General features: G+C 40.6%; 1 protein-coding gene across 1 annotated transcript; it reads right to left on the bottom strand.

Moving 5' to 3' along the window:
- Positions 1 to 327: 327 nt before the first annotated feature.
- On the bottom strand, positions 328 to 6492 carry LOC148293044 (uncharacterized). The gene has a single exon (XM_088244554.1). The coding sequence runs from the start codon at positions 6208 to 6210 to the stop codon at positions 874 to 876; it is 5337 nt and encodes a 1778-aa protein (XP_088100680.1). The 5' UTR covers positions 6211 to 6492; the 3' UTR covers positions 328 to 873.
- Between the last annotated feature and the right edge of the window lie 6594 nt (positions 6493 to 13086).

The following is a 13086-nucleotide window of genomic DNA, read 5'->3' as shown; positions in this document are numbered from 1 at the left end:
AAAACAAAGAAAACTAAGTCATGCAAAATTAATTAAAGAGAGAGAGAGAGTGTGAGAACTTCCCAGGTTTGTGTAGGTGTGGTTGAGCAAAGAATAGAATATGTCGAAGTGAGAGAGGATGGACAATGTGACGAACTTCAACACCCACAACTTGCTTCTTGGAATGTCAACAGACCCGTAATAGCTCCTAAAAGTCTCGGAATGCGATGAAATTGGAACAAAATTGAGCTGGATATGGAATCATAAAAAACTGGAAATCTGACTTTTAGCGACGAAAAATCTGATGAACACCGCTGCTAAAACCTCTTTGGTGACGAAAAATCCGATGAACACCGTCGCTAAAACCTCTTTGGTGACGAAAAATCTTCAAATTCTGGGCAAAACAGCAGCTGCCTTTTTTTGTGTTTTAGGTCCTTTTTTGAGCTTCAAATCGTCCTAAAACATAATGTAGGCCACCGGAGACCCCCAAACCTGGTCCAAAACATCAGAATAACTATTCTAAACATGTTGGTGGCATCAGATTGACCTGAAAAACAGCAAAAAATAATTTAGGCAGAAATTCTAGTTTTGACCAAAATAAGAACATAAAAGCTATTTTTCTATTTTCTGGCATTTAAACTCAACCAATGACCAAAAAAACTTCTGTAACACATCTGAAATGTGCTGCAAACATCCTAGGGCTAGAAAAATGTGAATTTTTTTCTTTGGAACACAAAATCCATTATTTGATGATGCAAAACTTAACAAGAACAAAAATATGAAAAGTGTACGAGAAATCACACATAAACTAAAAACAAAAGTTAAGAATGCTTGGGTTGCCTCCCAAGAAGCGCGAAGTTTAAAGTCTTCAGCTAGACGCGGTTCTTTAGATGATTAAACAATAGATGGGGGTGGTGCATCCATGTGCATGCTCTCTTTTCCCAACTCAAAAGATTCATAGTATGGCTTCAAGCGATGTCCGTTCACTTTAAATATGTTTCCCGTCTTGTCATTTTCAATCTCAACTGCACCATGAGGGAAAACATTAGTAACAACAAAAGGACCGTACCATCTAGAACGTAACTTACCTGGGAATAGCCGGAGACGTGAATTGAAGAGCAAGACTTTCTGTCCTATTTCAAAGGTCTTCCTTTGAATTGCTTTGTCATGAAATGCCTTAGTCTTTTCCTTGTAAATTCGTGCACTCTCATAGGCATCATTCCTCATCTCATCCAATTCATTCAATTGGAGTCGCCTTGCATCTCCAGCCTCTTTCATATCGAAATTGAATTTCTTGATTGCCCAAAATGCTCTATGTTCAAGTTCAACCGGAAGGTGACATGCTTTACCATAAACCAAACGAAAAGGAGACATACCAATGGGGGTTTTGTAGGCTGTCCTATATGCCCATAATGCATCATTAAGTCTCAAGCTCCAATCCTTCCGTGTAGGGCTCACGGTTTTCTCCAAGATTTGCTTGATTTCTCGGTTACTAATCTCCACTTGTCCACTTGTTTGGGGATGATAAGGTGTTGAGACCCTATGTGTAATTCCATACCGCTTTAAAAGTGCCTCAAATGACCTATTACAAAAGTGGCTGCCTCCATCGCTGATAATGGCTCTTGGTGTTCCAAACCTAGAAAAGATGTGGTCCTTCACAAAGCTCAAAACAACTTTTGAATCATTAGTCCGGGTAGGAATTGCTTCCACCCATTTAGAGACATAGTCAACAGCAAGAAGGATGTAAATAAAGCCATAAGATGAAGGGAATGGTCCCATAAAATCAATGCCCCACACATCAAATATTTCAACAATAAGGATAGGCGTTAAAGGCATTTGATTCCTAGAGCTAATGTTACCGGTTCTTTGACATCTATCACATGTGGAACAATAAGTATATGCATCTTTGAACAAGCTAGGCCAATAAAAACCACATTGCAATACTTTAAGGGCTGTTTTCTTAGTACCAAAATGTCCACCACATGCAGATGAATGACAAAAGGCAAGTATAGAATTAAATTCAGATTCGGACACGCACCTTCTAACAATCTGATCTGGACAATATTTCCATAAGTATGGATCGTCCCAAACATAATACTTACTTGTTTTCACAAGCTTATCCTTTTGAGCTCGAGTGAGATCCTCTGGAATCAGTTTTGAAGCCTTGTAATTGATAATGTCAGCGTACCAAGGGTCCTTGGCTTCGAAGGTGAAGAGTTGCTCATCGGGGAAACTTTCACGTAGAGGAAGCACGTCCTCTTCTTCATTGGATCCGTGCACCAGCCTACTCAAATGGTCAGCCACCACGTTTTCACTCCCTTTCTTGTCTCTAATCACCAAATCAAATTCTTGAAGCAAGAGAGTCCACCTAATCAGTCGCGGCTTGGCGTCCTTCTTGTGGAGGAGGTACCTAAGTGCTGCATGATCAGATAATACAATTACCTTAGTGCCAATAAGATATGATCTAAATTTCTCTAAAGCAAAAATAACAGCAAGCAACTCCTTTTCCGTAGTTGAATAATTCAACTGAGCATCATTCAAAGTCCGGGAAGCATAATAGATGGCATGTGGTACGTTGTGCACTCTTTGTCCAAGCACGGCCCCCACTGCATAATCCGAGGCGTCACACATCAACTCAAAGGGAAAATTCCAATCTGGAGGCTGCATGATAGGGGCAGATGTCAAAAGCTCCTTAAGCTTGTTAAATGCAGCCAAGCACTCTTCATTAAACTTGAATTCCACATCTTTGCCAAGCAACCGACATAGGGGCCTTGATATCTTTGAAAAGTCCTTGATGAAACGCCTATAGAACCCTGCATGTCCTAGGAATGACCTAATCTCCTTTACGGTTTTGGGGGGCTGCAAGCTTCTCACAATGTCGATTTTTGCCTTGTCCACTTCAATTCCCCTACAAGAGATAATGTGACCCAAGACAATACCCTGCTGTACCATGAAGTGGCACTTCTCCCAATTGAGCACTAAATTGCATTCCTGACACCTTTTCAACACTAAAGAAAGGTTGTGAAGACAAATATCAAATGAATCACCAAAAACAGAAAAATCATCCATAAATACCTCGATTATCTCCTCCACCATATCAGAAAAAATTGACATCATGCAACGTTGAAAAGTGGCAGGTGCGTTACATAAACCAAAAGGCATACGCCTATAAGCAAACGTACCAAATGGACAGGTGAAGGTGGTCTTTTCTTGATCTTCCGGAGCAATGGCAATTTGATTGTATCCAGAGTATCCATCCAAGAAGCAATAATGACTATGACCTGCAAGACGCTCAAGCATTTGATCAATAAATGGTAACGGAAAGTGATCCTTACGTGTCGTGGTATTGAGCTTTCTATAATCTATGCATACTCTCCAACCCGTTTGAATTCTTTGAGGCACCAACTCATTGTCTTCATTCTTCACAACGGTAATTCCGGATTTCTTGGGAACAACTTGGACGGGACTCACCCACTTGCTATCCGAAATGGGGTATATAATTCCCACGTCCAAAAGCTTCAAAACTTCCTTCTTAACAACTTCTTTCATCACCGGATTCAGCCTCCTTTGGGCTTCCCTTATAGGTTTAGATTCTCCTTCCAAAAGGATCCTATGCATGCACTTTGTAGGGCTTATACCTTTGATGTCTGCAATGGTCCAACCTAGGGCAGTCTTGTGCTCCCTTAGAACTCTAATTAGTTTGTCTTCTTCAGATGCACTCAAATTAGAAGCAATGATTACAGGCAGCGTCTTTTCATCACCTAAATATGCATATTTCAAGTTCTCTGGAAGGGGTTTTAGCTCAACCTGTGGTGCTTTCACAATAGAGGGAACAAGCGTATTAGTAGATAACGGAAGAGGCTCAAAAATAGAGTTAGACTTACCTCTTTGGGGAGGCAAGGCCTCAAGCATATTCACGGCTTCAAGTACAGCTGTGTTCCCTTCTTTATTCACAGTTTTGGGGCTTTGGATGAGTGCCCTCTGCAATGGCGTCTCTCCTTGTGATGCATTAAACGTTTCTTGTACCACCTGCTCAAGTACATCTATGGAAAAACAAGCATGATCATCATTAGGATATTTTAAAGCATCTAATACCTTAAACTCCACGGTTTCCTCATCGAATGCCATTGTGAGAGTGCCTTCATACACATCGATTTTTGTCCTTGCTGTTCTCATGAATGGACGTCCTAGAATCAATGGAAGGTCTTTTCCAGGAATAGGAACTTCCTCCATCTCGAGCACTAGAAAGTCGGCTGGAAATATTAGCTCATTCACCTTGACCAAAACATCTTCCAACACTCCCTTAGGATACTTGATTGATCGATCAGCCAATTGTATGCTCACGGAAGTCTTCTTAAGCTCACCTAAATTTAAAGATTCAAAAACAGAAAAAGGCATCAAATTAATTGAAGCACCTAAGTCTAATAAAGCATGTTCAAACCTTTGATTTCCAATGAGACAAGGTATAGTAAAACTCCCTGGATCCTTTAGTTTAGGAGGCAATTTACGCAATAGCACGGCTGAAACTTCTTCACTTAAGGCCACAGTTTCATGCTCCTTGAACTTCCTTTTATTTGTACAAAGATCTTTGAGGAATTTTGCATAGCTTGGAATTTGTTGGATCGCATCGAGCAAGGGAATGTTCACTTGCACTTTTCGGAAAGTCTCTAGGATATCCTTTGAAACTTGCTCCTTCTTTGAATTCAAAAACCTACGAGGAAAAGGAATCTTTGAAGTAATTGAATGATCCACAAGAGAACTTACCTTAGAGTTGTCACTTGGAACCGTAAGCTTGGGAGAGGGGGCAGCCACTGTTTTGGTTGAATTTCTCTCCTCATTGTCATCCTTTCCCACCTCTTTTCCACTTCGAAGAGTAATCGCCTTTGCGGTTTCATGGCCTCCATTAGGATTTGGAATTACTTGGCTTGGAAACTGTCCTGGCTCTCTTTGACTCAAGGAGGCTGCAATTTGTCCAACTTGGTTTTCAAGGCTCTTGATTGCTGTAGACATTTGTGTATGTGTTTGCCTTGTTTCCTGCATAAAACCTTGAGTGCTTAATGCCAAAGAATTAACTAACTCTTCTAAAGACTTACCTTGCCTAGGAGGTGGTGGTGGTGCATTTTGTTGAGGAACAAACTGATTTTGTTGAACTGGGGTTGTTTGCACGTTTTGGTTGTTCTTCCATCCAAAGTTAGGGTGTTGCCACCATCCCGGATTATAGGTGTTAGAAAATGGATCGTTTCTTGGCTTTTGTTGCTGCATATAGTGTGCTTGAGCCATCTCTTCTCCATCACCATACAAACTTGGACAAGACTCCGTAGGATGTCCGGGATTAGCACACACAGCACACACTTGTGCTTGAGGGATTAACTGCTTAACAAGGTTAGTCAAATTAGCTATTTGAGGACCAATATCACTAGCACTTACCTCATAAACACCTGCTTTCTTTGGGGGAGCTCTCCGATAATTAAATTGTTGAGAGTTTGCTGCAATGTTCTCAAACATCTCCTTAGCTTCAGTAGCACTCTTGTTCATCAAGCCTCCTCCACTAGTAGCATCAACCATCATCCTCTCCGAATCGAGTAATCCCTCATAAAAGTATTGCATAAGTAGCCAATCTTCAATTTGGTGATGAGGGCATGAAGCTAGGAGTCTCTGAAACCGATCCCAATACTCATGAAATGATTCTCCATCTAGTTGCTGCACTCCCATGATCTCCTTCCTAATACGGTTTGTCTTTTGAGCTGGAAAGAACTTTGCAAGGAACTTGGAAGCCAATGCTGTCCATGTAGTGATAGATGCACTAGGTAAAGAATAGAGCCACTCCTTGGCTCGTTCCTTAAGTGAGAATGGAAACAAACGCAATCTGATTGCCTCATCACTAATCCCTCCATTGTGCATAGTCGCGCACACGGCAAAGAAATCCTTGATATGTATGTGAGGATCATCCCCAGGCTTGCCATAGAATTGTGGCAAAAGGTGAATGGTGCCACTCTTGATCTCAAAGGTGGTTGTAGTGGCTGGATACGCAATACATGACGGCTGGTCCAATGCTTTAGGAACCGTGAAATCCTTCAAAGGTCGGGTGAGGTTGTTGAGTGCCAACTCGTCTCCCATCTTGATTGGAAGTGTAGCTTGCGTATCTTTATCTCGATGGAGATAACGAAGTGTGTTCTCTAGTTCAGGGTCGTATGGTATAAGCTTGTAACCTTGCGAACGACGTCCCAGCATATACCTGAAATTGAAAACAAAACTTAATTAGATAAACAATCCCCGGCAACGGCGCCAAAAACTTGTTGGTAATTTTTAACAACAATATTAAAACCTTGCAAGTGCACAAATCAAATGATAGTATAGTAAGCAAGCAAGGGTCATTCCCACAGAGATTGTAATCTAAAGAGATGTTTATCAATGTCACACAAAGAAAACTAGAACACAATTAAACACGAAAACAAAATAAAGATTGAAATCACAAGGACTTCCACACACACGCCAACACCAAGGGGGTTTTGATTTGATTTTGTAAATAAAAGAAAACAAAACAGAATTTAAATTAGAGTTTAAGAGAAATTAGTTTAAAATCAATCAAGAACAATAGCTAGGACTCACTATCCACCTCCAAACAATCAATCAATCCATAAACAACAATAGATAATCAATTTCTAGCAAGCATATGATGACGACACTCACAACAAGATCATGGCATTTGACTCGAGTTGTATGATTCTCTCTTAAGCGTATGTAAAGTGTATGGCATTTACATCAATACGTGTATTCTTAATTGAAATCCAGTATGGCATTTACTCAAATTAACAATCAAGAATCCATTAAGATCAAAGAGAATATGAGTGTCACAAAAACCCTAAAACATGGCATTTGTTATTAGGAATTCAAGAATCGATTTCTCATAACTAGTTCTTAACCCAATTATTCGTTGCAAACAAGAACACATTCAATATGGCAATTGACCTATGTTCTACAACAATTTAATTCCGATACATGCTTCAAAGTTAGCTACTCAAAGAAACAAAATATCAGAATTCACATAACATTGAGAAACCGAAATCATCCCGCTTGTAGAAACTGAAAAATCCATTCAAACTTGTTTATAGAATTGAAATCATGTTTAGGGCTTCAAGATTAAGCCCTAACTAACAAGAAATTAGTTACTCATGTTCTGGGATGAACTCAAAAATAAATACATAAGAACTGAAAATTAAAAGAAGAAAGGAAAAGAAAGAACTCGCTGGCAGCTTTTTCCTCTTGCGCGGTTGATCTCCTTCGGACCTGAATCCTCTGTATGGGGCCTTGGCTGGCCTTTTATATGACTTAAATCAAAGTCCTAAACCCTAAAATTTACTGAAAAGTCGTCCAAGAAGTCTTGGTAAACAAGGAATCCAAATAGGAAAGTAAAGATCACAATTCCTAACTCCACAGGGAAATACAGCTCAGCCCAATTGTCACACGATTTGGGGTTCTTCGGCCTTCTAGAAAAATCAGGAAAAATATATTTTAGAAAGATAAATGTCTTATCTTTCCAACCATATATAGCACGTAACTTGGAAAAATTCGGGAAGGCTTCCGTTTCTTCATATTCACGTAACATGTACGAAACTGTCCTGTCTGCACGTGGGCTAACTTTACTTGTAATACTGTACCAATTGGCTCGGTAGAAAAATCTGGAAAAATCACAGATTCAACTTCAAGGTGTTAGCTTTCATCTCCAATTGACCTTGCACTAAAATTCCTCCGAAAAGTTGATTTTCCCTTAAAATCCTTCTAAGAGCGCAGAAAAGCTGAAAATCAGAAAAGTGAAGTAATAAGCCCTTTTTAAGTCTAATTCTTCTACAAAGCCTAAGTAAAGAGAGTACATAAATGAGTATATTTATGGACTTATCATTGGACAATTCAAGTTCAACGGCAGTTCGTTCCTAATTGGAGTCGTTGGTGTATTCCATACTTCTAGCGATTGGATTTCTCTCAAAACTCACCAAATGACTCCTCCCACCATATTATGATGTTGCCCAAGTTTTGGGCTCGATACGAAATCAATAGGTGTGAGAAATTGGACAATTCAAGTTCAACGGCAGTTCGTTCCTAATTGGAGTGGTTGCTGTATTCCATACTTCTAGGGATTCCATTTCACTCAAAACTCACCAAATGACTCCTCCCACCATATTATGATGTTGCCCAAGTTTTGGGTTCAATCCGAAATCAATAGGTGTGAGAAATTGGACAATTCAAGTTCAACTGCAGATCGTTCCTAATTGGAGTGGTTGTTGTATTCCATACTTCAAGCGATTGGATTTCACTCAAAACTCCCCAAATGACTCCTCCCACCATATTATGATGTTGCCCAAGTTTTGGGCTCGATCCGAAATCAATAGGTGTTCCAAATTGGACAATTCAAGTTCAACGGCACTTCGTTCCTAATTGGAGTGGTTGGTGTATTCCATACTTCTAGCGACTGGATTTCTCTCAAAAATCACCAAATGACTCCTCCCACCATATTATGATGTTGCCCATGTTTTGGGCTCGATACGAAATCAATAAGTGTTCCAAATTGGACAATTCAAGTTCAACGGCAGTTCGTTCCTAATTGGAGTGGTTGGTGTATTCCATACTTCTAGCGACTGGATTTCACTCAAAACTCACCAATTGACTCCTCCCACCATATTATGATGTTGCCCAAGTTTTGGGCTTGATCTGAAATCAATAGGTGTGAGAAATTGGACAATTCAAGTTCCACGGCAGTTCGTTCCTAATTGGAGTGGTTGGTGTATTCCATACTTCTAGAGATTGGATTTCACTCAAAACTCACCAATTGACTCCTCCCACCATATTATGATGTTGCCCAAGTTTTGCGCTCGATCCGAAATCAATAGGTGTGAGAAATTGGACAATTCAAGTTCAACGGCAGTTCGTTCCTAATTGGAGTGGTTGCTGTATTCCATACTTCTAGCGACTGGATTTCTCTCAAAACTCACCAAATGACTCCTCCCACCATATTATGATGTTGCCCAAGTTTTGGGCTCGATACGAAATGAATAGGTGTTCCAAATCGGACAATTCAAGTTCAACGGCAGTTCGTTCCTAATTGGGGTGGTTGGTGTATTCCATACTTCTAGCGATTGGATTTCATTCAAAACAAACCAAATGACTCCTCCCACCACATTATGATGCTGCCCAAGTTTTGGGCTCGATCCGAAATCAATAGGTGTGAGAAATTGGACAATTCAAGTTCAACGGCAGTTCGTTCCTAATTGGTGTGGTTGGTGTATTCCATACTTCTAGCGACTGGATTTCACTCAAAACTGACCAAATGACTCTTCCCACCGTATTATGATGTTGCCCAAGTTTTGGGCTCGATCCGAAATCAATAGGTGTGATAAATTGGACAATTCAAGTTCAACGGCAGATAGTTCCTAATTGGAGTGATTGGTGTATTCCATACTTCTAGAGATTGGATTTCACTCAAAACTCACCAAATGACTCCTCCCACCATATTATGATGTTGCCCAAGTTTTGGGCTCGATCCGAAATCAATAGGTGTGAGAAATTGGACAATTCAAGTTCAACGGCAGTTCGTTCCTAATTGGAGTGGTTGCTATATTCCATACTTCTAGGGATTGGATTTCACTCAAAACTAACCAAATGACTCCTCCCACCATATTATGATGTTGCCCAAGTTTGGGGTTCGATTCGAAATCAATAGGTGTGAGAAATTGGACAATTCAAGTTCAACGGCAGTTCGTTCCTAATTGGAGTGGTTGGTGTATTCCATACTTCTAGCGACTGGATTTCTCTCAAAACTCACCAAATGACTCCTCCCACCATCTTACGATGTTGCCCAAGTTTTGGGCTCCATACGAAATCAATAGGTGTTCCAAATTAGACAATTCAAGTTCAACGGCAGTTCGTTCCTAATTGGGGTGGTTGGTGTATTCCATAGTTCTAGCGATTGGATTTCACTCAAAACAAACCAAATGACTCCTCCCACCACATTATGATGTTGCCCAACTTTTGGGCTCGATCCGAAATCAATAGGTGTGAGAAATTGGACAATTCAAGTTCAACGGCAGTTCGTTCCTAATTGGAGTGGTTGGTGTATTCCATACTTCTAGCGACTGGATTTCACTCAAAACTCACCAAATGACTCCTCCCACCATATTATGATGTTGCCCAAGTTTTGGGCTCGATCCAAAATCAATAGGTGTGAGAAATTGGACAATTCAAGTTCAACGGCAGATAGTTCCTAATTGGAGTGATTGGTGTATTCCATACTTCTAGAGATTGGATTTTACTCAAAACTCACCAAATGACTCCTCCCACCATATTATGATGTTGCCCAAGTTTTGGGCTCGATCCGAAATCAATAGGTGTGAGAAATTGGACAATTCAAGTTCAACGGCAGTTCGTTCCTAATTGGAGTGGTTGCTATATTCCATACTTCTAGGGATTGGATTTCACTCAAAACTAACCAAATGACTCCTCCCACCATATTATGATGTTGCCCAAGTTTGGGGTTCGATTCGAAATCAATAGGTGTGAGAAATTGGACAATTCAAGTTCAACGGCAGTTCGTTCCTAATTGGAGTGGTTGGTGTATTCCATACTTCTAGCGACTGGATTTCTCTCAAAACTCACCAAATGACTCCTCCCACCATATTACGATGTTGCCCAAGTTTTGGGCTCCATACGAAATCAATAGGTGTTCCAAATTAGACAATTCAAGTTCAACGGCAGTTCGTTCCTAATTGGGGTGGTTGGTGTATTCCATAGTTCTAGCGATTGGATTTCACTCAAAACAAACCAAATGACTCCTCCCACCACATTATGATGTTGCCCAAGTTTTGGGCTCGATCCGAAATCAATAGGTGTGAGAAATTGGACAATTCAAGTTCAACGGCAGTTCGTTCCTAATTGGAGTGGTTGGTGTATTCCATACTTCTAGCGACTGGATTTCACTCAAAACTCACCAAATGACTCCTCCCACCATATTATGATGTTGCCCAAGTTTTGGGCTCGATCCAAAATCCATAGGTGTGAGAAATTGGACAATTCAAGTTCAACGGCAGTTTATTCCTTATTGGAGTGGTTGGTGTATTCCATACTTCTAGGGATTGGATTTGACTCAAAACTCACCAAATGACTCCTCCCACCATATTATGATGTTGCCCAAGTTTTGGGCTCGATACGAAATCAATAGGTGTGAGAAATTGGACAATTCAAGTTCAACGGCAGTTCGTTCCTAATTGGAGTGGTTGGTGTATTACATAATTCTAGCGATTGGATTTCACTCAAAACTCACTAAATGACTCCTCCCACCATATTATGATGTTGCCCAAGTTTTGGGCTCGATCCGAAATCAGTAGGTGTGAGAAATTGGACAATTCAAGTTCAACGGCAGTTCGTTCCTAATTGGAGTGGTTGGTGTATTCCATACTTCTAGCGATTGGATTTCACTCAAAACTCACCAAATGACTCCTCCCACCATATTATGATGTTGCCCAAGTTTTGGGCTCGATCCGAAATCAATAGGTCTTCCAAAATTGACAATTAGAGTTCAACGGTAGTTCATTCCTAATTGGAGTGGTTGGTGTATTCCATACTTCTAGCGATTGGATTTCACTCAAAACTCCCCAAATGACTCCTCCTACCATTTTATGATGTTGCCCAAGTTTGGGGCTCGATCCGTAATCAACAGGTGTGAGAAATTGGACAATTCAAGTTCAACGGAAGTTCGTTCCTAATTGGAGTGGTTGGTGTATTCCATACTTCTAGCGATTGGATTTCACTCAAAACTAACCAAATGACTCCTCCCACCATATTATGATGTTGCCCAAATTTTGGGCTCGATCCGAAATCAATAGGTGTGAGAAATTGGACAATTCAAGTTCAACGGAAGTTCGTTCCTAATTGGAGTGGTTGGTGTATTCCATACTTCTTGCGATTGGATTTCACTCAAAACTCACCAATTGACTCCTCCCACCATATTATGATGTTACCCAAGTTTGGGGCTCGATCCGAAATGAATAGGTGTGAGAAATTGGGCAATTCAAGTTCAACGGCAGTTCGTTCCTAATTGGAGTGGTTGGTGTATTCCATACTTCTAGCGATTGGATTTCACTCAAAACTCACCAAATGACTCCTCCCACCATATTATGATGTTGCCCAAGTTTTGGGCTCGATCCGAAATCAATAGGTGTGAGAAATTGGACAATTCAGGTTCAACGGCAGTTCGTTCCTAATTGCAGTGGTTGGTGTATTCCATACTTCTAGCGATTGCATTTCACTCAAAACTCACCGAATGACTCCTCCCACCATATTATGATGTTACCCAAGTTTTGGGCTCGATCCGAAATCAACAGATGTTCCAAATTGGACAATTCAAGTTCAACGACAGTTCGTTCCTAATTGGAGTGGTTGGTGTATTCCATACTTCTAGCGGTTGGATTTCACTCAAAACTAACCAAATGACTCCTCCCACCATATTATGATGTTGCCCAAGTTTTGGGCTCGATCCGAAATCAATAGGTGTGAGAAATTGGACAATTCAAGTTCAACGGCAGTTCGTTCCTAATTGGAGTGGTTGGTGTATTCCATACTTCTAGCGATTGGATTTCACTCAAAACTCACCAAATGACTCCTCCCACCATATTATGATGTTGCCCAAGTTTTGGGCTCGATCCGAAATCAATAGGTGTGAGAAATTGGACAATTCAAGTTCAACGGAAGTTCGTTCCAAATTGGAGTGGTTGGTGTATTCCATACTTCTTGCGATTGGATTTCACTCAAAACTCACCAAATGACTCCTCCCACGATATTATGATGTTGCCCAAGTTTGGGGCTCGATCCGAAATCAATAGGTGTGAGAAATTGGACAATTCAAGTTCAACGGCAGTTCGTTCCTAATTGGAGTGGTTGGTGTATTCCACACTTCTAGCGATTGGATTTCACTCAAAACTCACCAAATGACTCCTCCCACCATATTATGATGTTGCCCAACTTTGGGGCTCGTTCCAAAATCAATAGGGATGAGAAATTGGTCAATTCAATTTCAACGACAGTTCATTTCTAATCGGAGTAGTTGTTGTATTCCATACT

Source organism: Prunus avium, chromosome 7, assembly GCF_965620075.1.
Source record: "Prunus avium chromosome 7, drPruAviu1.hap1.1, whole genome shotgun sequence".
In the NCBI taxonomy this organism is placed as follows: domain Eukaryota; kingdom Viridiplantae; phylum Streptophyta; class Magnoliopsida; order Rosales; family Rosaceae; genus Prunus; species Prunus avium.
Note: the sequence above shows the minus strand (reverse complement) of the source record. Positions and strands in the feature narration are given on the sequence as shown.

Excerpts from the sequence above, each read along its gene's own strand:
- LOC148293044 (XM_088244554.1), bottom strand. The coding sequence starts at position 6,210 with ATGCTGGGACGTCGTTCGCAAGGTTACAAGCTTATACCATACGACCCT.